Source organism: Anabrus simplex, chromosome 6, assembly GCF_040414725.1.
Source record: "Anabrus simplex isolate iqAnaSimp1 chromosome 6, ASM4041472v1, whole genome shotgun sequence".
Classification (NCBI taxonomy): Eukaryota; Metazoa; Arthropoda; class Insecta; order Orthoptera; family Tettigoniidae; genus Anabrus; species Anabrus simplex.
In genome coordinates this window covers 62,976,107-63,002,910 of record NC_090270.1, presented here as the reverse complement: position 1 = coordinate 63,002,910, position 26,804 = coordinate 62,976,107, and the positions used below count along the sequence as shown (strand labels likewise).

The following is a 26,804-nucleotide window of genomic DNA, read 5'->3' as shown; positions in this document are numbered from 1 at the left end:
CCGACTTGCCTTTTCATAATCGGCAATACTTAGTATCATAGTACAAAGAAGGAACCAAAGCCAACAAAAAGTTGAAGAAATGTGATATGTAGCAGTGGCTCAGAGATCATAATTTTCAGTATGAAGATGGCATGTTAAAGCAGGACTTAATGGATATTACCATTCTGAAAAGTGGTAAATACAATATGAAAAAGTCTGACAAGCTTGCATCAAAGAAAAGACACAAATTAATTTGGATATCACCTTAGCATTCTGAACTGAACCCCACTGAACTCATGTGGGCTTGGGAAAAGCATTTAGTGAGTGTACGTACTAAGGACTTCACCTATAACTGTTAGGTTCTTCAGTCTGCCAAAACTAGTCTTGAATAAATAATTAAAATTTATAAAATACCTGGAAAAAAAAATATGGTAACAGAATTATACCCGAAAAAGAAAATTGATTAAAAATGCTCTCAATTTATTCCGAGAAACTAAAATATTTGCCGACTTATTTTCATATCTTGAACGGTATACTCTTGAAATACTCTACAAATAAAATCTTAAAATCGGGAAGCTGTAAACAACACTCCCCTGTGAGAACATTTTGAGTTGTCTGTCTGTTCAGTGTGTGAATTATGCTGAAAGTGTCAGGTTCCAAGTCGTCTTTAATTAAAGAGTGGTTACAGGAGTTTCGCCATTTCACATCGGATGGTAAAATTATATTCTGTGATGTTTGCAGCAAAGAGGTGAAACGTGTTTTATATTTCCCCCTAATGAGTTAGTATCAATTTAGCAAAATAAAACTGGTGTTTTGATACTTGAAGCTGCCTAAAGTATATTTTTAGAACCTATCTTTTCATATTTGAGTGCCTATTTTAGACTCCTAAATTAACATTTTTAGTACCTAAAAAAAATCTGTGGTCTAACCATTACACATAATGTGACAAAAATCTCTAAACCAATCCCAGTCCAATAAGTGATTCTGCAGACTGCAGACACTGAAATCACCCCATTTTCAATATACTGTAAGATAACAGTTTAAGAGTGCATGTGGTTCCATAAACAGAATAAAAATATAACTATCTTGTCCCTTTATTACAGTACTTTATTACAATGATGCTGTAAAACGCTCATAGAATAAAAAGTTTCATTTAAATTTGTTTATGTGTATAATGAACATAATTACAATTTAGAAATTTAGATGGATGCTTTCACAGTCCAGAATAATAGAATAGAACCGGGACAAGTAGCTCAGTGGGCCCTCTCGCTTAATGGACTAAAAATTAATCAACATCAGCTTGCTACGACACCAGGCAGTACTGTGGAGGATTAAACTTTTAGCCTCTACCATACAATGTGTTAAAAAGGATAAAAGAATCACAATGCTAAGAATTTTCAGTAAACAATTTATGAACATACTACGAATACAGCAAATAAATAGCGGGTTAAACATCCACATAAAAGTGATAACTGAATATAAACCATTTTAAACACAAAGTTAGCTGATACCATTAAACAAAACTCATTACAAACATTACAAAACATGTGCTTAATACCTATAACATTCTTATCTTATGTGGATAACATGATTAATCAGAAACAACCAACAATTCAAATGAAGAAATGAAGATCAGAAATAAGTTTGCATTCAGAAACTTCAATGTTATTTGTGAAGAGTTGAATACGCGACTGCGCTGAGTACAAAAGACCTTGCTCGAAAGATATGCTGACCATTTCTGCCAGGAGAGTGGAAGATTTGTATTCATATTTTTACTCTTTTGCATAAGACAGTTCCTGTTTTGTAACAGGAAATATATTATTACAAAGTCAAGCAAGAAGATGAAGACAGATTCATAAATTTTGCTCTGGTAGAGGCAGTTATTATTGTTTTAATAGGATATACAATCAAATTACTATCCCCATAAATTTTGCCGAATGTCAACAACAAACTTCGAAAAACGTCATGTTAAAAAACACAGTGCTGACAATTAGTACTAAGCTTAACTAAGTCCGGCCTCGCGGTGTATGGGGCACCGCGTCCGCCTGTCACCCAGAGGCCCCAGGTTCAATTCCTGACCGGGTCAGGGGTTTTAAATTGTAATGATTAATATCCCTGGCCTGGGGACTGGGTGTTTGTGTCGTCCTTAATGTTCATTTCCTTACATTTAACACATTACACTACCGCCATTACAATTACACACCGATTCCTCACATATGGTGCCAGTAGGGGCAAAAGATCTTAATATGTCGATGCCCTGAACAAATAGCATTAAAAAAATTGCATTTAAAAAAAAAAGCTTAACTAATAAATGTACTGAACAGGTGGATTTAACTTTTCCAGTTTCTTTATATGAAATTTTGTTGGATTAACTGATTATGTTGCAGCTGAATTTTCAATTAAATAATAACAATAATAATTATTATTATAAGAATAATAATTATTACTGTGTATTTTATCACTCTTCAGCTACTATTAATTTTAAAGACACACTGTAGTGTCAGTATTTTATCCTGAAATGGCACTCCAGACCAATAAATCTAATAACATGGATCTCTTATGTCTAAGCATTTTAAAATGCCAACCAACTGTGCTGCCGTTCAATCCTGTGCCTGAGTAGAGAAGGCAAGAGCAAAATCAAATAAGCTATCCTGCTAGTCAATAAGAGGAGTAAGACAGCTGATAGCAGTTTTGTTAAACTAAGTTTCTACGAACTGAAAATTATTATTCCAATAAACTTTTCTAAAGAAAAAAAGCAAGCTTGCAGTTTTATGTGACCATTGATATTGGGTTCATAGTCATAAGACCACACATTTAACATGGAATTTGAACTATAAGGACATCACTTTTCATTTTAAAATCTCATATGCACTGACAAGTAACCACACCCAGAGGACTGGAGTGGGACATTGATGATGATGATGATGATTATTGACAAGTGAGAAACTGAATAAATCAACAGGTTGATCTACATGGTAGTGTTTCAAAAACTTGACAAAAGAAATGTCCAAATGGATAGCTTTAGAATAAAAGGAAGAAATATGAAGAAATATCTATACAAAACAAATGCAGGAAGAAAACTTTATTATTGCAAAACCACTTACACCGGCATTAGTGAGAAACTACCACGATAATACTGAAATGTATACTTTCAATTTATGCAATTCATTATCATACTTTGTCAAATGGCAACCTCCGATGAGAGGAAGTTGAATAAAATACCGTCCCCCTCCCCAGAACAATATGAATAGACCAAATAAAAAATTACCCAGGAAAGAGGACAAAGTGCTGATAATCTCACAATTGAAAAGACTCAAGAAGCTTGAATACTTTCAATTCTTGTTGATACTGTATTTGCAACTGGTGAAATTAAATTCTGGTTCCCTGCTGGGAACTCTTCTTTTTTTAAATATATAATCCATGTGGAGGTATATATCTCCCCTCATTCAATGACTATGTATGTGCTTCTAGGGAGGCTCACAGTGGTGTCTCACCTTCCATCAGAGCCCCTGTCTCATTTACAGCAGTATGAGTAAGAAAGCTGCTGAAGTATGTGTAGTGCAGTGGAGTGTTATGAAAAGTACTACTTACAGTGCGACGTGCTGCAATAGCATTTTCTGGCCCTGTGGGGAAAGCAATGGCTAATGACCTCACTCTTTCTATACCTAGCGCATCTCATTTTGACACTCCCATCGGTTTCTGCCATTTCCTTACAACCGCGTAACTTTCAGTGGTGCTATCTAAAGCTCCAACCAGCCTTTGGGCTGATGACCTAACAGACATTGGGAAACTAATTTTTCAAACAATACTATTGTTTGAAATATAGAATGATTTCTTCACAGCTACTGATATCAGTAACTGTTATTTCCATATCTTAATTTTGAATTCTCAGGAAAGACACTTCAAAGTCAAAATCTGCAACGCACAAAAATATACTCAAAAGCAACTCAGAAATACAGATCCCAGTAAATTACAAACACTATCATTAAATCATAGTAAACTACTATGTCCATATATATTTTTCTTCTCCTTTTACATTTACAGAAATCATATACCAATCTTGAATCATATGTTTCTTTTTCCTATCAAAATGAAACATTATCACAACTGCAGAGTACAAAAAAAAAAAATGTGCAAAAAGGATCAATTCCTGAGCTAGTGCTTCACGCGTGAAATGATAATCTCTGTTCATTCTGATTTCTGGAGTTCACCTAGTAACATATTAACAGCATGAGTGAAACTTGGACACACTTTACAAGGAGGTGGTGAAATCTTATCCTCGTCCCCTGGTCGATATTTTCCAGTTTGAACCAGTATTCCCTGCATACCTAACTTCTGTGCACCACCAATGTCGTCTCGTACATCCTAAAAATCGGTAGAGAAACAGACAATTGTATAAGAAACATTCTTCAACAGAAATAATCTATATAAAACCCTGCACAATTAGGGTCAGTTAGAATAATTCCGACAATGGGGTATTTTCGTCCATTTCCTCCTTTACACTTACAGTATGTACCAATAAGTCCCTTCAGTTAATATTCCTGCAGACCACACAATCGTCCATAAAGAGCCTACTTAATTATTTTTTCATACACATTGTAGTAAGGGTGAAAAGGAAGTGGACGGAAATACCCCATGGTCAGAGTTACTCCAGCTGACCCTAACCATTTTCTTTAAATGATTACTGTCCATAAGGACAAAAAGACAAACATTTCTAGTGCAACAGATTATGGTGGGCCTCATAATGGTCAATCAGTAAAATGCATATTCATCTAAATGGCCCATTCTCACTTACCAGAGATAAGGTGCTTCCACATAACCGGGAGATAGTGACTGATCTACCATAATTACTTGAAGATGAATCATGAAATCATACCTGGAAATTCATGTTTAATGTACAGGTGATGAATAAACTTGAGCATCAGTCTGCTATACTTGGTGTGTATAAAATTTTGTCTGCTATAACCTACGCTGATTTGATGCCTGCTATGAAGTATATTAACACGTTGGGTGCCACGTGCCGCCGTATGGCGTCACGGTGGTCTTCAAATTTGAGATGGCGTGACACTGTTCTTGAAATCAGAGTTGGCATGACACCATATGGCGGCACAGTTGAGTTTCAGGCGATGCGCCGTAGATAATCAGCTGTGACATCTATGCGCGTAAAATTGGTACTATGTGAAGGGTGAACTTTAGGGTCTATTCCAGCTACGTATTTTTACTGTATGCCACCATGTGGCGCCACAGTATTCTTCCGAAGCCACTGACTGGCCATTGGTCATTGTCACAGGTGAATGCGCGCCAGGCATTGTTTATTCCTCGTTTACGTGCGTATTATCACTCAGTTTATATAGTTGTGCAAAAATGTAAAAAATGGAAGATATTGGTAATAATCTTATGAGGGAACACATACATGTGTTACACTCGGATTCGGTTGAAATTTGGTAGGAATATTCGTGGGAGGCAGTAGAATGCTAAGGTGAAAACTGCATGTACCCAGCGCAAGTTAAATGCCAAAATTGAACAAAAATAGTCATAAAATTAGATGTGTATTAGAGTATCGGGGTGTGGCGGCGAGGTAGGGAGGAGCGGAGCAGCGGACATGAACCAACCAATTTGCGTCGAGCTGCGCCAGCAGCCAGGTGGCGTATAGTTAGCGCGTTCCCCTTAACTTCCCGATCAGATGTGCAAAACGTAAATATGAAAACAGCACATGAAACAAGTGTACAAAGGACGATGTTTGAACAACGATGCCAATATGGTTTGAAAAATTACAATGAGTAACAAGAACTCTGGCGTGCTGAGACGCATATTTTCATTGTTTAGAGTTATCAGAAAACTGTTCACAACAATATGTAATGTAATATAAGTACTTGTTTTGCATTTTATTAGGTTTTCATAAATATTGCGTTATTTTGAATTAGCAAATAAATATCCCGTATTTGAAGTTCGTATTGCACATTCCATGTCAAAAAATTCTGCGACACCATATGGAGTCACGCTATATTTTATCTTTCCTAAAAATTGATGTGACACCATATGGCGTCACACATGACCATGATATGGTGAGATAAAATTTACTTAGTACATCATATAAATAAATCCCAAGATTATATAAACAGACTACAACGCGTACAACTGCTTTGGCACCAGCGGAATGCAATTCAAAAAAATGCCTGGCACCAGTGGAATAGTGTGCTACAATCGGCTCGGCACTCAACGTGTTAACAACCAACTTGAGCTAGTATCATGAAGCAAGCAGCCACAGCCTATGAGGTTTGTTAAAATAAAATAAAAAGTCAAACTGAAAATAATGTGCAAATGCAAATTCTTAGGTGTTTCCAGTAAGGAGTGTGTAGAGTATGTGTCAACTGTCAAGATGTCAGAATATTACAAACTGTGTATCAATATTTGCTTCTGCTTCAAACTGGGGAAAATGTTTAAGGAGATATCGAGCGGCAAGGAAAAAAATTGCCAAAACCAAGGAAAGCACAGCAGGTCGGGTCAAATGCGGAAAGGGTTCGTGACGGTCTCTTTTGACATCAATGGTGTTGTGTACCGTGAATTCCTACCCGAGAGTAAAATGGTGAACTGATAGTATTATCTCAAAAGTCTTGAGTTGTTTGGGAGCAAATATCAGGAGAAAAAGACCAGACTTATGAAAGAACAAATCCACAAGCCTCCACCACGACAAAATACCAGCTCATGCATCGCTGCAGATTCGTGAATTTTTGACAAACACTAAACCAACTGTGCTTCCTTATCATCCTACCCACCTGTCCTAACTCCATCAGACATTTTCTATTCTCCAAACTGAAGTTCACTCTTAGATATTTCAGTCAACTGAAGAGATCAAACTGAAATCACAGGTGCAACGGCATACAACGCCTACCCCTACCCCCACTCCCAAACTGTCCACCAGTTCTGCTTCCATAAACGGAAACTGTGTTGGGGGTACTTTGTTGGAGACAAAACTAACTACACTGCAAAGTTCACTGGCATTCAACTGAAGTACAAGTGAAAAAAACATAAAAAACTACTTTAAGGATGTGCAAGAGTGGAAATTTAACCCACTTTTCTACTCAGTTATACTACATGAGGCTGCACGCACCCATTCCAGCCCTCAACACAGTCGTAAGTTCACGGCATACTCAGCAATCAGAACCCCAGGGCCACCCAGGGAGGCAGCAACTAAGCTAATATCAAGACAGTGCTCAGAGGTGGTATGAAGGCAGAATTCATATTTGTACATATACAAATTCAATCATCTTCAGTCTAAGGTAAATCTAAGCAAAGGTGCTAAAAGATTTATGAACTATGTTAATGTAAATTACTCATATGACAGAAACTTTTGAATGTTATAGAAGCTAGTGATGGGGAACGCTGTCGCTCAAGACTCTCGAGACTGATGTCACAGATCTTGAGACCGATTCTGCAGTGCTGTGAGCTGTGCGACGTCCCACTAACTATGAGTGTAAGCTTGATAGTATATTATCAGCAGTTATTGCGTGAAATAACATTCTCATATGGAAACGTGTGAGCCAATAAATTTTGTCAAGACCCTGGATGAGTACTGCATGTTCAACTAGGAGCTCCTTGATACCATTAACGAAAGTGAAAATAGAATGTCAGTATCTTACACTGCTCACAAATTATTTGGGGTGGACAGCTTTGCTGAATAATCCTGTATAATTTGTGAATAACTGTAGATAGAAAGTACACCTACTTGGAGAATAGAGGCGTGCATTACTCGAACTTGAGACGGGAAAAGATGTGCTTTGCTGCATATGCAACCACCTTTACACTTTAGTGGAACGTGTAATCTAAAATGCCCGAGTTTGCTCCAATTCTTTCGACAGGGGTGAAGGGCAACACTCTCGAGACCGATTCTCCTATGCTGCAAGCTGTGCAACGTCCCAGTAACTACGAGTGTAAGCTTGATAGTATATTATCAGAAGTTCTCATATGGAAACAAGCACGACGATAAATTTTGTCAAGAGCCTAGGAAAGCAGTGCATGGTGAACTATGAACTCCTTAATACCATTAACGAAAGTGAAAACAGAATGTCAGTATCTTTAACTGTTCAAGAGTTATTTCAGGTGGACTTCTGAACTGAATAACCAGTATAATTTGTTAATAACTGTACATAGGATATACACCTACTTGGATACCTCACAATTGTCGACAGGGTAGCTTCCTGTGATGCACACCGGGCCAAAGGTGTTCTGTGATGATTCCCCTTCATTTATATATGTTCATAAGTGCTGGATCATCCCAGAAGTATTTCTGCCAACGTATTTTACTTCTTTTGAACAAACAACACAGCGGGCTGTGCTATGTGGCATCTCTTCAAAATAATAACTTCATGTGGCTATTTCTAGCTGGGTGCAGCCCTTGTTAGGCAGACCCTCCGATGAGGCTAGGCGGCATCTGCCATGTGTAGGTAACCGCGTGTTATTGTGGTGGAGGATAGTGTTGTGTGTGGTGTGTGAGTTGCAGGGATGTTGGGGACAGCACAAACACCCAGTCCCCGAGCCAAGGGAATTAACCATTTAAGGTTAAAATCTCCGACCTGGCCGAGAATCGAAGCCGAGATACCTGTCACCAAAGGCAACCACGCTAACCATTTAGCCATGGAGCCGGACATCTCCTCAAAATAACCGACATCCACAATGTACATTGCTTTACGGACATCGTCTTCAAGTTGTCGCGTACAACTAGACATAATTACACATTGCACCGAATTATTTCCTTCGTCACCAAAATATTGGTAAAAACAAGCAGTGGTCATATGATATTGAATGTGGGGACTGATAACGATGTACACCTACCTGTCGAAAGAACTGGAGCAAACTCGAGCATTTTAGATTACACATTCCACTCATGCGTAATAGCGACTGCATGTGCAGGAAGGAGCATCTTGTCTCGTCTCAAGTTTGAATAATGCATGCCTGTAGTGTCCAGGTAGGTGTACCTACAGTACTTGTCAAGTTTCTGTACTTAGCCTATTCCATACCTGCCAACTTTACAAAACCAAAAATCAGGAGATTTTGATTTGAAAATCAGGAAAAATCAGGAGAAATCAGGAGATAAAATTGATCAAAATTGCTTATTCTACATGTCTTGTGCAACACAGTACTACGATATATTTATAAGACTTATTGTCTCAAAGCCCGACTGTTGCTATACGAGGCTAAAAGGCTAAAAATTACACATCTCTATTCCCTCACAGGAAGTACGTGAGTGGGATGATCGGTATCTGATAAGCCTACCGAAAATAGTATGAACTCATGCTCCACATGTGTGAATCAGTCATGCACTTAGATGCCATTACTTAGAAATGCAAAAATTAATATATTGCATCAAGCACCCGCGCAATTATGCGAAGCGCAATGCTATTTGGATCAAATAACTAGCTGATGTTCCCGTGCTTCGCTATGGAATTCTCAGAAAGACTGTCCTTATAGTTTTCCCAACTGAAGTCAACATGTAATTACGATGACGCCAGTATGAATGTCGCAATTAAAAGCAATGCTTTCATACGAAATATTCGATAAAATGAAAACAGCACATTTTCTCACTTTTAGCGAAAAGTACTACAGTGTCCATCTATCAGTTCAAAGTTTCAGAGCTAGAATGACCAGGCTGCAGACAGCCGCGAACACTCCTGTGTAATTATTCTGTTTAAGTGTGCACACTGCTCATTCAAATCACTACCTCAGAGTAGGGATCGAATAGCTGGAATACTATGATGATCCAGTGTGTTACGTACCAGTAGTATCAGAAAATTTATGAACCAGAAGAATGGCATGCTAAACAAGAGATCTAACTCCCCACTCCCCAGCTTCTTTCCGCCAATATTCAAACAGGCTGTTATACTTGAAACGCAGCAGTAATCCCTCTATCATAGATAAACGGCAGCAGAATACACAAAGCACATCACAACAAACAATGGTCAATGTAATGTTATTGTTGATCAATTTTATGAGCTTTCTATATTGGAGGCCTTCACATTTAGTTTTCTTCCGAAGCTGTGATATTAGAACATCTAATGTAAAGCGAGTCGTCCTTTCTTTCATGACTCCCTCTTGTGGTATTATTCAAGGGATCGTTACTTCATGACTTTCCTCATTCTTATAATCTTCAAAATTTAATCACTATCACCACCAATATTATTGTAGTCAGAACGGTAAAACTGAATAAGCAAATTATCACAAAAATAATTTATTCCATTATTACCACCTATTCAATACAAGCCACGTGCTACGTGGATGAAATCTACATAATACTATATACACTTCTCAGGGACATTTTTCGCCCCTTGTTAAGGGCATCATCAACCTTTAGGTAACCTTAAGGTCAAATGTCTGAAACATTATCTATTCATACATGGATTACAATGAAAAGTATGTTTCAGACATTTGAACTTACGGTTTCCTAAAGGTTGATGATGCCCTTAACAAGGGGCGAAAAATGTCCCTGGGAAGTGTATATAGTATTATGTAGATTTCATTCACGAAGCACGTGGCTTGTATTGAATAGGTGGTGATAATAGAATATATTTTTGTGATAATTTGCTTAAGTCAGTTTCAATACGAATCAATCATGAGAATTGTCTCTTGCAAAACTGAATAAGACAAATAATCGGAAATTGCATTCTCTGTAACTTTTGTTATGTAGTACTTTTCAATATGATCACCAAGATAGGTAATTAAAAATTAAATTTTTGGCATCTTCCCCTCAACTACCATTTTGAACAGAGTGAATAAAATTAGTTATATCATAGACTGTAGTTCCTTATTCCCTGACTTTACATAAAATTCTGTTCACCTATTTTCTTGTACCTCGGCGCAGATATGGACTTGGGAAAAAAAATCCAAATTCATGAATATCTCCGTTATCACAGCCGGTACGGTAAAAATGCATAAGACATAAATGATAGGAAATTTAATAATATATAACTTTAGTTATGTAGTATTTATCGCTAGGGCCAATATTTGAGAATTAAATTTTAGGCCTTCCCCTAAACTACCATTTCACTCAGCATGAATAAAATTATTTATGGCCTAGATTGTAGCGACTTATTCCCCGACGTTATATACCGATTTTCATTAAATTCTCTTCAGCCGTTTTCTCGTGATGAGCCTGCGTACGTACAGACATACAGACAGAAATTACGGAAAATTAAAACGTGTATTTCCCCTTGTTACTATGGTCACGACCGGTACGGAAATATCATTCTTTTTAAATTCTGAGCAATGTACAGACAAAACATTTTATTTATACTGAGATAAATTAAAATTAGTCAGAATTGTCTCCAAATGGCTCCTAAAATCTCTAGAAAAGTCACTAGTCGTTATCATTGAAATTATGTCACTAAATTACTAAGAAAGCGACTAGTCTCTACAATCGACCAAAGAGGATGGAATCGACTAGACTGACGTGAACGAACACGAACATAGCACGCGAGAACGAGAGACTGACAATCGATATACGCATGTCTCAAGTGTTATTACAATATTATAAGTCCACCTGTTCAATACAATACAATATGATCCACTATTTCATATGGTCAAATGTTTTTTATACATAATACATAAAAGTCAAAGGTACATGTTTCACCCTCCTTAGGGGCATCATCAGCCTATATCAATCTTAAAAAATAATAATAATACATATACTTATAAATTATAGGTTAAAATGTTGAAAATGGTTTCGTAAAACATTATACAATAACATCTAAAACAATGATAATGCACCAAAGTATGTTAAAAGAGTGAAATTAACAGTTTGAAGATTAAAACGTGATTAAACATGAGATTTTGAGAGTCTAAAACTAAAATGGATCCATATTTTTATAATATCATTAAGACTGTGAAAGCCTTGAGTATAAAAACAATCATCAAAGGGGGGATGTTTCTTCAATTCCCAAGTTGAATCCAAGGTGGTAAAATCACTTTCAGTTATTTAAAACGGAAGTGTGAATGTAATAAACAAGTTTAAAATGTATATGATTGGGATATCTGAAAGTCAAGAAGAAAATGGAACTTCTGTAGAGGCGATGCTTGTGATAAAACGTATGTCAAAGCTAGCAGAGTTCGGAAATTATGGTAGTCGAATGGATCTAAAAGATAGTCAAGTTGATATATAATTCCGTTGAAACATGTGTTGGAAGAAATGTTCAGGATTTTTCGTACGGAGCGTATTAAGTACGTCAGGTTGTTACAGCAGCGCTAGCTTGACTTATAAGTATATGTATTATTATTATTTTTTAAGATTGATATAGGCTGATGATGCCCCTAAGGAGGGTGAAACATGTACCTTTGACTTTTATGTATTATGTATAAAAAACATTTGACCATATGAAATAGTGGATCATATTGTATTGTATTGAACAGGTGGACTTATAATATTGTAATAACACTTGAGACATACGTCAACTTCAATACGGAACCAAAATGAGAATAGTCACTTGTAAAATCGATATACGCGTCGCAATATACAGGTTTCAATAAACATCGCACATTCGCGCACATTTCTCACATTAATAAACTTCGATATTTCGTTTGAAAGTGGCCAATGAGCGAAGGACTTCTGGCCACTGGCGTAAAAAACCTGAAATGGCGGGATTTGAAAACAAACGAAGTTCACCAAAAAATAAGCTAAAATCGGGAGAAAAGATAGAATAATCGGGAGGCCGGAAAAACTGTCGAAAATCAGGAGTCTCCCGCTAAATCGGGAAAGTTGGCAGGTATGCTATTCATTAGTGTACTTACCGCTGCATACAATGCCAGAATGCGTATCCTTTATAATGATATTATACACAGTCAAAATAGACCTTGGTAGAAATGAAAGAAATAACGCCCTAGTCGCTTGTTGACACATACTTGTATTTACAGAACGGAGAAGGCGCGTGGTTTGCTATTCGTGTACTGTGCACTGACAACATTCAGCTCCGTACGCCTGTAGGCCTACGACACGCTGCTCGCCACACAATGCCTGGACAACGCTCTCCAGATCACGCAAAATTTCTCGCGAGAAATAGTGCCTGCGCTGGTTTCGAGATATCTCGAGACTTCGTCTCATACTGCCCATCACTAATAGAAGCCTTAATTCCTCACCAAACTCACCAAATTAATTAATGAACAATTGCAATTTACCCCAGAATGAGGTATAAAGTCAAGGTATGAACATTTTAAGAGGTTCATACTCTTTCCAGAATAACATATTTTCAATCCACACTCACAAGTGGGACATAGGGAACGTGTACTCAGACAAGAAATCAAGGTCAGAGGTATAAAGAAAACTCCACGCGGTTTAGAAGAGACACTCGATATATGTATATCTGAAAATTCTGAGACAGTATTTACTGCAGCTGATGAGAACCAAATACAACAACAGAAGGGTCTTACAACTACAGAATCCATTGATGTATCTTCTGAATGGAATTAATTCAGGAATCCACAGAAGAAAGTAAGAAATTGGGTAAACAAGGAGCTTTATAAGTCACTAAAGTTTACAAAGAGAGATGTGCCAGAACCATCATGCATTCAAGAGGGGCGTGTCAGTAAGTACGCTTCAGTTGACATATTACGCCTGTTTTTTATCTTTTATTATTTTACAACTCGTTTTATGTTGCACCGACACACAAGTTTGCAAAATCAGATCAAAAATTAGATGTATGGCTTTTTAGGCGTTTGCTCTATTAACCAGCATTTCGTCTTAGGTCTGACACTAGACTCGTCAGAGTGGGATGTGTCAGACCCTACCCACTGATGCTGGGGTGTATGCAGGTGAACTTATAAGAAGCCTCTTATGTGGCAGTCTGATAACTGCATACGGGAGATAAAACTCCACAATGGAATTAATGCCCTCCATGGGAATTTAGAATTACCATTTGGAATTGCTAGGCGGGCATTAATTCCATAGTGGAGTTTTATCTCCCGTATGCAGTTATCAGACTGTGCCACATAAGAGGCTTCTGATAAGTTCACCTACATACACCCCAGCATAAGTGGGTAGGGTCTGACACATCCCACTCTGACGAGTCTAGTGTCAGACCTAAGACGAAAGGGTTTTGGATACCGATGTGACAGTCGAACTGGGTGGCACATTGGATACGTCAGATGATGACTTTGTTTTTGAGGAAGACAATATTGAAACACCGTTATTTGACCTTGTCTCCAAAAATGTTGCTCCTAACCCTGCATCCACAACAACAGCTGAACGATGCCTAATCCCAATAACTTATAAGAAGAAGCTCATTGAATATTGGCGAAACAAAGGTGAGAAACGGAGGAGGTTCGCATCAGTGAAACACAGGTTTCGTAAATTAAAGTGCCGGGAAGAGCTTTACAGGTGGGAGCAACAATTGGAAAATGGTGGCACAATGGGAGAAAAAAATAAGGAAGACTTATAAAAAGTTCAAAGAAAGTAGACAACGAAACAAGACTTATCAAATGTTATCAAAAGTTCAAAGAAAGTAAACAACGAAACAAAATTGTTCACGATATAAATATTAAAACATGGGCCTTAAAGTACGCTCGTCTAGTTAGCTACGACACGTTTCGAGCGTCTCATTCCTGGGTAACGAGTTTTAAAAACAAATTCAAAACTGGATCAAGAAAGATTTGCAAATTCATATCTAAAAAGTACCAATTTGCACAAGAAGATACTAACTGTAACGCGACACTGTCTGTGGAAGAAGAGTGGCGATTAATAGAAAGTCACGGCCCAGAATGCATGTTTAATACTGATCAGTCTTATTTTCATGAAGAGTTCTATCCTGGCAGGACCCATAATGAACAAGGAGAAAAAGTCGTATTAGCAGAAGCACAATCTTTGCATTCACTAACTCATAGCTACACAATACAGCCAATAATTTCGGCAGATGGACAACAACTGCCAAAGTTGCTAGTGGTGTTGAAAGATAAAAATGGCAAATTTGGTCCTAACACAGAAAAAAAACTATTTACAGCACCAAATGTGTACACTTTGCCTTCAACGTCTGGAAAACTGACCAAAGAACTTGTACGAAAATGGTTACGTGATGTTTATTGTGAGCTAGTACCAGAGTACAGTGTTTTAGTTCTCGATTCCTGGACCGGACAGAAAGAAGCAAATATTTTAAATGCTAAAATTGGGAGTAAAAAATCATTAATGTTCAAACAATTCCGAAAGGAGCCACTGGACTTATCCAGCCGTTAGATGTTTTGGGCTTCCACATTTGGAAGCAATTTATACGTATTTTGTAAAATGTAATTTTGTTAAACTCGTTAGACATTTAGGTACATTTAAGGAACAACCTTTTAAAAGTGCAATCTTTGATGCACAACCAGTTCTCCTCTCCAAGTTTTCGTAGCATGTGGCAGTACAATTGGTACAAATGTAGCTATGTTAACAAGAAACCTTCACAATTTGTTAATCCAGTCGATTATTGTTTCAAAGAAGAGCCTTCCTATAATCAATGTAATACTTGTGAAAGCGACAGCGCTGTAAGATGTGCATGGTGCACACAGTATCTGTGCCTTGTCCACTTTTTTGTTAATCACTATTGCACTAATTACGAGTAACAAGAACTCGGGCATGAATTTTTCAAACCTTATTGGCATCGTTGTTCAAACATCGTCCTTTGTACACTTGTTTCATGTGCTGTTTTCATATTTACGTTTTGCACATCTGATCGGGAAGTTAAGGGGAACGCGCTAACTATACGCTGCCTGGCTGCTGTCGCAGCCCGGTTGGCTCACGTTCGCTGCTTCGCTCTTCCCTACCTCTCCGCCACACCCCGATACTCCCGCGGCACTTCTAATTTTACGACTATTTATTTGTTCAATTTTGGCATTTAAACTTGCGCTGGGCACATGCCGTTTTCACCTTAGCATTCTACTGCCTCCCACGAATATTCCTACCAAATTTCAACCGAATCCGAGTGTAACACATGTATGTGTTCACTCGTGAGTGAATTTCAGAAATTAGAATCTTTGAAAAGTAATTGTCCCGTCGTGCTGCCACTACAAGCAAACTCACACAAATCACGAACAGCAGTGAGCGAGTAGACCATGTGACCTTCGTCGCACTTCCCCTGCAAAAGTGTGCTCAGCTTGCAGAGTGAATATCGCCATAACATTACACAGGTTTGTGAATTCATTCATTAGTCACATGTGCCAATGCTGCACATAAAGTGCGGCCACAGCCTAACAGAGGAAGCATTTGAATAATTATTTAGAATATTAGCATCCTCCCAACAATATTTTCTGAAATTCAGGTGGATACCAGAATAGAGCTGAGTACCAAATATCTGTGGTATACTTATAAACTTCTATGGGGGCAGTTTCCTGAGACATGGCAACTCTGTTGTTATATCTTCCAATCAAGCTGCACCAATGGTAATCATCTATATGTGTTTAAAGGCCACTGGAACGTGCTTCTCAATGCGAGCTCCAAAACAGATCCAAGTTTACAAGCTCACGACAGAAAGCAATCAAAAGATAGGTAAATAGAAATCAATGAATTTTATTATGCACAAAATGAGCTCAAAAATATAGGCTTATTACAAGTAGCTTTTGTCAATTGCAATAATTTAATTTGTCATCTTTTTTTTCTTTTGTTAGTAGTTTAAAGTCGCACTAACACATCTAAGGTTTTCAGCAACGCAAGGATGGGGAAGGGCTTGAATTGGGAAGGTAGCAGCCGTGGCCTTAATTAAGGTACAGCCCCAGCATTTGGCTGGTGTGAAATTGTGAAACTACGGAAAACCATCTTCAGGGCTGCCAACGATGGGATTCGAACCCACCATCTCCCGAACGCAAGCTCACTGCTACGTGAACCTGCTGCAGGGCTAACTCGCTCAGTCATTCTGTTTTCTTCGTAATGAAACTGCTCCAGATGGAGATGACGTGTCTCGTATCAAAACTAATTCTGCACTTCCATTAACTGACGAGTCAACCACCTCGCAAAAATCTTGCACATCTGCAAGTCCTGTCATAAAATTTAGAACCCTTGATGAAACTGAAATATCAATATGCGAGGGTAAATTCTGTACAGTCAAACGCCTATCTTCCATTAAGAACTGTTTGCAGCCAATGACACATAGGATGCCCACGGTGAGACAGTCAACCGTTGCTATACGTCTACATTTGAAGGCCTCAACCTTACGTGAAACAGTTCGATATGATAAAGTAATATTACTCAACACTCCTATTTGCTCTGTATGACACACATGTATTTCTGCAATGGAAAACTGAAATTTTTCATGGACTTAACTAGCCACCAATGCAGATAATGCAGAGAAGTTTCCAAACGTATATATGGGTCCCCTTGTTCTGCACAATTAATCCATTCTACAAAATAACCAAGTAACTTGAAACTGCATAAAGTGGGTATAACAGCGGGATAGAGGTTTCTTCAGGAGGATTTTTTTTTTTTAACTTTCACCTGAGAGCAAAATAAATGTTAATGAAAATTATTTAAACTTATAAACAGAACACAAGTATTAATAAATGAATGACTGGAGATGAAAATGTACCATTATATCATGAAGTACTCAGCAAAGATAAGGTTATGTTTAGTTCGCAGAAATAAAGACCACTTCCCTTTTATACATTTGCTGGCATCTTTAAAATTATGTATTTAAAGAGTTTTAAAAACACTTGCTCAATGAGGTCCTAGCACAATTAAAAAAAGGATTCCTACTACTAAAAAATATGGATTTTTGTTTTTGCCTAAACATTCAAGGTAGATAACAACACATCACATTGATTTTCATGCATTAACATCCTTTTCACACACCAGGCAAAATTTCTACCAGTTGCTATTTTTTATTCTTCTTTTAAATAGTTATAGCAAAATCCTATGAAGTGAGATTGCATAAAACAAAGGATACCTGTTCTGGACTTACGTGCTCCCACATATTTGGAAGATATAACATGGTTGCCATGACTTACGATGCAACCTCCATATTGATAAATAATTATAGCAGTAAATTTCTACATACATCACCAATCATTATAGCATATTTGGGATCCACATCGCCAAGAGCTGATTTGAAGAAGTTAGGAGATGGTTTGCCCACCACCTCACTTTTACAGTCAGCAGCATATTCCAAGGCCTTGACAAATGGACCAGGCCCTAAAGCTAATCCATCACTTCTTTTGTAGTAACGGGCTTCATGAATAGCAATAAGTGATGCCCCCCTCAGGAGTAACCTATAATAAAATAAAAAAGTCAGCAAAACAGAAATGGACATGACTCATGAATACAGCAAGGGAAGTAGTTCATTAAAATACACTATCATAGTAGTATGACAATATATAATCTACTTATCATGAAAATATTACTACACAATGCAAGTGGAAATATCTTTTAGCAGAGAATAGCAGGTACACAGGTATTAGTTTCCACAATAAACCTGGGTATTACACAATTTTTTCTACCAAACAGGATAGTACGGTTCAACAAACAAATTGAACAGAACTTTTTAGAGTTAAATTACACTTAATCTAAGTAGTAATAATAACAATCATCTAAGTAATAGATACCATTGTGTTGGAATTTTGGCAACACCGTTTAGACTGCCTATGTGTCGATTTCTGAAGTTCTATCTAATGGTCCTTTCTATTGAATGAAAATTACTCAAACCGATTAGGATGTATGTCTTTCTACTGTAGTATGTAAGCCTGTCTTTGATAGCCAAAATTACTACATGAAAAGCAATTGGAAATTTGAAGTGAACATGCTAATGTATGCTATCTTATCTTATGAATAAAACTTACACAGGGTCAAACAGTCGAATAATATGGCCTCAGCTACCATGTGCAACCAGAAGGCAGAGTAACACAGATCTCTCCTGGACAACCTATTCTATCAGGTGAACTCCAAATGTGTCACCAAGAGATCTTTTACACCCCAACATCATACAATGCAGTGTGTTGAATGAAGATTTTATTGAGAATCAAGCAAGCAGAATTCCATCCTGCCTGAACCATACACATATCCCTACTATGGTAATACCAACAACAAAGTACCCATAATAAAAATTTGGTAGACGTCACTCCCTAAATTCAGCAGTAATAGTTCTAACTCATGCTTATAAAAGGAGGTAATGTCGTTGCCAGAACCGAGAAGATGTTTCATTCACTTCACTGATAGTATTTTTCACCAAACAGTTCAAATGTGATAGTTGTCATTGTATAGCTCTTCTAACCTACATCTCGTACCAAATTTCAGCCTCCTAAATATTCTCATTTTCTCAGTATTGCTGTGTTAGGCAACAGAACTCATGCCTATAAATGAACTTGTGTGCATCAACATGGCGGAACATAATACAATCGCCTCCTTTTTTCCTTAATAAGTACAAAAATTATGGTCATGAGAGGTGAATAAATTAGAAATAACAATCTATATCTTGTATCAATTTCAGCTGTTGAAAAGTTCTAGTTTTATTTTTTTACAATTGGCTTTACTTTACACCAAAACAGATAGGTCTTATGGTGATGATGAAATAGGAAAAGGCTAGGAGTTGGGAGGAAGCGACCGTGGCCTTGATTAAAGTACAACCCCAGTACTTGCCTGGTGTGAAAATGGAAAACCACAGAATACCATCTTCAGCACTACCGACAGTGGGATTCAGACCCACTCTCTCCCAAATTCAAGCTCACAGCTGCACGTCACCAACAGCACTTGCTCAGTACCTTGTTTCCTCAACATCGGTATGAAAGTGGACATAAGGATTTTATACAGTGAGTTTCTCTCATCGGTTGGCTGGGAGGTGCGCCCAACTTATCTGCCTCCCGTTGACTCATCACTCCCCGCCAACAAGGACAACACTTCGCTCACTTTATCCGTGTATGACATGAGATTACAATTAAAACAATTAAAATTAAGAAAATAAGAATTTAAAAAATTAGCACCTTATGACAGGAGATGTTAGAAATGTTCTTCTCCCACATCCACACATTTCTGGCATCGTCTTAGAAAAATCTGATTCACATGCATAAGTTCGTCTTCTGTAATTGAGGCTATTTAAATTTTAACATTTTCGTAGCCCGCCATGCTGACCTCTTTGAAATCCTGCCTTCTTGTCCAAGTCGTCTTAGGGATTTTGTAGGCGTATGTTCTTATATTTACTTTTTCCTCATTGAGCACGTTTTTTAATACTTCGCTTCTTATCGAGTAAGAACCAGTTCCTCTCAATTTGTTTACGAGTTTTTGCACGGTCTCCCTATGTGGAGTCTTCATTTTACAGTCCTCTCACTAACAGTGATGTTTCTTATTGTCTAAATATGATTTCTGGCCTGGAAATTGTGTTACAAATCACCTAATGACTTCCCTGCAAGACTCTCTTTCCACATAATTATGGTACATAAATACCTTTCCTCTACCATGTACACATTATGAGAATTATACCCCAAAGTAACACTTCACAACTCGAAAACAGTTGGAGCGACAGATCAACACTTAATACACATTCTAAGCAAGGATCTGAACTGCGATGTGCGGGCCTTCCCATGCTGTATCTGCGCCGTGTAACGGGAAGTGATGAGTCCATGGGAGGCAGATAAGCGGGGCGTGCCTGCCAGCCAACCGATGAGAGAAACTCACTGTATATACAATGACTGGCAAAAACAATGGATCATTTCAAACTTTTGAAAAATATTATATTTATTCACCTAAAACCTTGTCTTTTACTGACCATACAACATATTGCATTGACAGTGCCCTGAGTGCATTTTTCACATAGTCAAAGGTCCGTGTAAGGTTAATTTTACAATATTTTATGAATTTTTTCAAAATGTTGCAAATATGTGCATCTTCAGAGAAAAGAATTGAAGGGACACTGGCTTAATTCACGATTTTGCAATTGAATGTTCCCTTGCTGTCACTTCCTCTCATTAATAATGTGTATTTCCATTCCTGGCGACATGACAAACTCCTTACACTGCAGCATGTTACCCACAAGGTCCTGGATCATTTCCTGAGGGATGCGCATCCACTCCTCCGACAGTGGTGGTCTCATTTCATTCAGGGTGTCAACATTATGACGTTGGGCATTTTCTCCAAGCATATTCCGTTGGTGCTCAACGGGATTGAGGTCTGGGCTACATGCTGACCACTTCAGGGTTTGTATCTCAACATCATGAAGGAATTTTAGCTCTATTCACACCTCAAAGCTACTACCACCCCAAACCATGACGGAGTCACCTCCATACGGCATCCTCTTGGAGATATTGCAGAGTGAATATCGCTTCTCAGTCCTCCTCTATATTCACGCTTTACCATCGGGTGACCACAGACAAAATCACGCCACAGTCCAGTTTCAGAAGTGACACAAAAATTTTAATTGCGCTGTTGATGTTGGGGAGTAAGCTGCATACCACACTTGACCTCAAATTGGCTTCCAGAAGTCTTCATCTTACAGTCCTCTCACTAACAGCGATGTTTCTTATTGTCTAAAGATGATTTCTGGCCTGGACTGCAGTAGTGTGACAATCTTGCATGATTTGAATTACCAGAAACCTGTCATCCCTTACAGTTGTAGACTTCCAAGGGTCCAATCCACACTGTCTCTATTAGGTGGTATACTACATAACATATCACACTATCACATTATATTTATCATGGCTGTGTCTGTACTGCATTAAATTAATCATTTCATATGTTAAAACAGTTTTTCTCAAATGCCAGGCTGCGAGAGATTCTTCTGGATTTTTTTTTTCTTTTCCAAACATTTTATACAAATAAATATCGTAGAGTAGAAATATTCTTAGGAAAGTCATTTTTGTGACTGTTTTAGAATTGAGGGAATCATATATTTTTATATACAAGATTAGATGCATTGCATATAAAACATTTGGCGTAAGTACATGCAACAAGTGTTTTGCTGATAAGTTTACATCATTCAGCTGCTCCTCCTGATCTACTGACTTCTGTGGTGAAGTACAGTGCATAACAATTTTGCCCAGTAATATTAACATTTTCAAGCAAATATTAAAACCGATGTAATAATATAATGATCAACGTTATAAATTTTATAACATTTTGGTGGTCAGAATGGGATAATATATCAATGAAAATGAACACAAATGATGCTGGCTTGAAGAAACAACAACATGCTAGAAAACGGTATTCATCCAGTGATTGATAATTTTTTGTCAACTTATGTCAGTTAAATGTATGAACATTAAGGAGATCGGAAATGTGTTTGCAAGTAAATTTGTTGGACTGGGCCCTCGTCTTATAGAATGGGGATTTACCGGACCACGTTCTGTCGAAGGTTGAGAACTGCTATGTTAAAGTACAAGCTGAAACGTTGTTCATAATAGATACTGTTTGTGTATATGTGTACACTATTTGGGAAAACAGAGCCATCAGAAAGAATGCAACGCTTGCAACGATTATGGCGTGGCAAGTCTGTGCACTGTGACCCCATAGCAAGCCATTTGTAAGTGTGGGAGATATCTCTCTCTCTCTGGATTGCACAGCACTTATCCACACAGTGTATATCATGACAATATGGATGTGGAAGTAGTTGGAGGCAACACAGGTGCATGTGACACTGTCCAGTGCAAAATATCAATAATCGATTAACAAAGGTCTATTACCAAGGATTCACTGTCCAGTGTACAGTACAGTAGCCATTGTCTGTTATAAATCTTCTATCGTCAGTTGACAAGTGTATATCATCTATGGACATATCAGTTGTGTGATGTACAGATTTCACGGGCTGTCTATGGTTCAGTATCTATCGGATACTGTCTGTTGACCGATATCTTGTATGCACTGTTGAACTGCTACAGAATATGGACTGGTTTCAAAGCGTAGATGAGTCTTGTGAAAGACAAGTGTTTTTTGAAGAGTGAACAATATGGTTACACTAGTGTTAAAATCCAAGAGAGGTTTAAAAAGGTACAGTATAACAAAGGTGATCTAAATCAGGATACCACATTTCGCTGGAACAACCCCTGAAAATTGTTTATATTACACAAAATAATTAAGTGTATTGCAGTTGTCATTGTTCGCCATTGCCTACAGGATTACTACAAACAGTAGTAGATCATAAGAGCTTGATTTACTATCTATGTATTTCAGCTTAAAATTTGCATTTAAATTTGTATGGTAAATTTAATGTGTTGAGGAAAAACTTTCCAGTGCTAGGTATTGTTTATATGTATAAGGGTTTATGACATATAGACGATTACAAGATATTAGAATCATTCCGTATTGATGGTTTTCACTTTACAAAGGAAAATTTAATGTGTCCTCCTAATCAATACATACACATCTCCATCATTAGATGGAGTAATAATAGTCAAACATGTTTCGACTCGTTTGAGCCATCTTCAGTGAAAAAAGGGGGTTAAAGTTATTTACAATAACTGATGCTAAAAATGTGCTAAAACATAACGAATGAAAGAATGAAAATCAAAAGAGACATGACGAAAATGTACGCGAAACTTAGTGGAAAACCGCCAATGAACATCAAATTTTTGAATAGTTGCGCTCTCGGAAGGCTTGACCTTCTCAATTTTAGCGGTCCCGTTCTAAATAATTGTGCCCAATGTTGGCGAGGTGTGTTTGCCTTATTTTTAAATAGTCAGGAGGGCAGTGAAAAAATTGAGAGGCTATGTTAGAGAAGACAACAGATGGCTGGTAAACTGTATGCGACACATAGTGGGAACCGTCAATGAAGTTCAAATCTGTAATGGAAAAAGTGAGGTATGAGAAACTTGGGCTAATTAGTAAACTCCTGAGTTCAAATATCTATTATTATTATTATTATTATTATTATTATTATTATTATTGTTTACAGTGTGCGGATTGAAAAGAAGTCTGGAGTTGGTGTGGGAGGTTCTAAACTCTATTTTAATGTTGTGTTTTTTAAAGATATTAGAAATTCTGTAAATGTTACTACTATTGAATGTGAAAGTAGAAAACTTCTCTTTAGGAGGGGAATCTTTTTCTAGGATAGTCTTGGGTCTGCTCTTATATCTATTGATGATTCTGTTGATGAAGGTTCTACTGAAGCCGTTGTATTCTGCAATATTGTAAATAGTATTAATTTCTTTTTTATAATTCTTGCGAGTTTACAAATTGGAATGCCAATCCTGTAATTCCAGGTAAATCAGTAAAACAGGCCGCAATTTTGTCATAAGATGCGCCGAACATCGCAATGCTCTCAAAAACAATAGTTTTCCAGCTAAGAGTGAGCCCCATAAAGAATCCAGTCACGAATACAAATCAATAGATAAAGATCTTAAGATCTTGCATTATGAACAAAAAGGCACCTTGCTCCACATTCTCAAGAGCATCCACATCAATATAGATCAGTTTATGAACCCCTCTCATAATTTAAATTAAGTCAACAACAAACAAAAGAACAAACAAAATTCTTGAAACATTCATTCCATATATTTGTCAGAACTTCTACAATAAAAACAAACCCTGCCTCCATCTATCCAACTCACCACCACTCCCCCCCTCCATCCGTGCAACCCCCTCCCCTTCCCCTTCACTCCTCCCATCCTCGCAAATACAGCTGAGCCAGCAACAGGCACGATTGTAAGAACGGGACTGATAAATTTGAGGTCAGGCAGTTTCGAGAAGTAAGTTTGACAGTTTTATTCATACTTATTTTTTACTTATTAGCCTAAGTTTTTCATACAACCTCATTTTTTCCACTACAGATTTGAACTTCATTGACGGTTTCCATTATGTGTCACATACAGTTTACCAGGCAACTGTTGTCTTCTCTAACAGAGCCTCTCAATTTTTTTGCTGCCCTCCTATTTAAAAACAAGGCAAACACACCTAACCAACATTGGACGCGATTATTGAGAACGGGACCGCTAAAATTGAGAAGGACAAGCCTTCCGAGAGTGCAATTATTCAAGAATTTGATCTTCATTGGTGGTTTTCCACTAAGTTTCACATACATTTTACCTGGCATGTGTTTCCTCTCAAATTTAGTTTCTCAAGTTTTACGCTCCCCTCTTAAATATTTGTGATGGTGACTCTACAGAGACAGACTGTCATTTTGAATTTTTAACACGGTGATTTCGTCCTGTTTTTTAATTACAACATACTGCAAGTTTTAAACTAAGAGGTCCATAACCTTGCCATAATCACTTACTGCTTGTTTTCCGCCTTGTCTCATTTGTTTTCATTCTTTTCTTTATTAGGTTTTAACACTTTTTAGCATCAATTATGTAAAAAACTGTACCCCCATTTTTCACAGAAAACGGCTCAAACGAGTTGAAACATGTTTAACTATTATTACTCCATCTAAATGGAGATTTCTATGTACTGAATAGGAGGACACATTAAATTTTCCTTTGTAAACATATAGAGGATTCAAAAATTACCCTGCTGCTTGAACATGAAAGCATTCTTCAACGAGAATGGTGCATGCACAGACTAGAGTTCACATTCACACTTTCCTAAAAGGACCTTCTGTGGATCAGTGTTACGGTGTCAGCCTCTGGATCCCAAGACAGTAGGTTCAAACCCAGAAGAGGTAGTCAGATCTGAGCTGTAGCCTAAAACTTCCCTCATTCTACGAGATGATGAACAGTCAATAGACCTCGTCATCTGTTTTGTGAGGGATAGTGCCTGTTTTATAGTTTTCAAAAGTATTTTTTTTAATTTGTTTTTAACTTTTCTTTTATTGTAAAATTGGTTTTTATTATGTTTGTATCTTTTTTTGTATATTTTAATAAGGTTTGAGATCTTAGGCTGAATAAAATAAATTACTGTACCTGATTCACTATATAGGCAATGCCTTATTTGATTTTAATACATTTTTATCTATTAATTCAGTTTGTTTCATCTCGTACCATCAGGGGCCGATGACCTACTGTTGGATTTTTTATTATGGACACTCGAGTTTAGGTGTTAATTACAAGTGAACCGACAGGCCTACTTCAAAATGAGTTATACCAATATTTACCTCATTTAATTTTGCATTAGATATTAGACAAATTATTTTTGAATTTCACTGATTATTTTTTATTTGTGGTTGCAGTAAATATCGTCTGGGTTTTTTGGCTTCTCTAGGAACCGCTCGCTTAAAAATATATACATGGAAAACTACTTGTCTGATGGTAATGGAACTTTTATGTTATAGCCACATGTATTAGTAGCATAATAATCAACTTACAATTTTTTTTCAACCACCCCAAAAAATGTTGTTCTTTTCTACAGCAACTTTTTCTCAGTCCACGATAAACTTACTTTAGGAAGCTTGAGTTTGTTTTGAAGCACTCAATCGTGGTTATCAGAAATCACAACCAATGTAACCGTACAGTGTGACACTGAATTTATGGAGAGTAATACTGGTGAGAAGTTGTATGTGCGCTAAAATAATAAACAGCAGACGGGTGGTGATAACGGGTGCAAGGCTGCCGCTTACAATCGCCCCGGGAAGATGTGAAATGGAATGCCGGTGACCTCGATTTGTCTGCATGTTAGCCACATCACTTCAAGGTCCCTCCAAGACCACTGTTGTCAAAGGGCGAACTTGTAATGGTTTTGAGTGTTATTTGTTTCCTTCAATGTGAGGTGGAAATGTAGGGAACACAGGTTCCCTGTGTACCAGAAAGTAGCAGATTGTCTTGGATTATTGTTGTCGTTAGTGAAAAGAGTAGGACCCGCTTCAGAGGAGAATATAAATATATCATTCAGTTCAAGAAAGAAGCAGTGTTTGAGGCCGGGCCATTCAAAAATCCAACTCTATGATTTTACTTAGGTCACAATACGAAGTCTGCCGCCTTACCGACTATCAGCAGCAGAAGTTAAACATAAGCAAAAAAAATGTAAACCAACACCA

General features: G+C 37.5%; 1 protein-coding gene across 1 annotated transcript in view; it reads right to left on the bottom strand.

Moving 5' to 3' along the window:
* Window positions 1-1,357: 1,357 nt before the first annotated feature.
* LOC136875461 (haloacid dehalogenase-like hydrolase domain-containing protein 2) overlaps window positions 1,358-26,804 on the bottom strand; it is a 35,850-nt gene continuing 10,403 nt past the window's right edge. The window contains exons 3-4 of the mRNA XM_067149008.2: window positions 17,976-18,186; window positions 1,358-4,344 (exon numbers count right to left, since the gene is read on the bottom strand). Coding sequence (XP_067005109.2) covers window positions 4,168-4,344; window positions 17,976-18,186 — 388 coding nt within the window. The 3' untranslated portion in view covers window positions 1,358-4,167. The remainder of the gene's footprint in view (window positions 4,345-17,975; window positions 18,187-26,804) is intronic.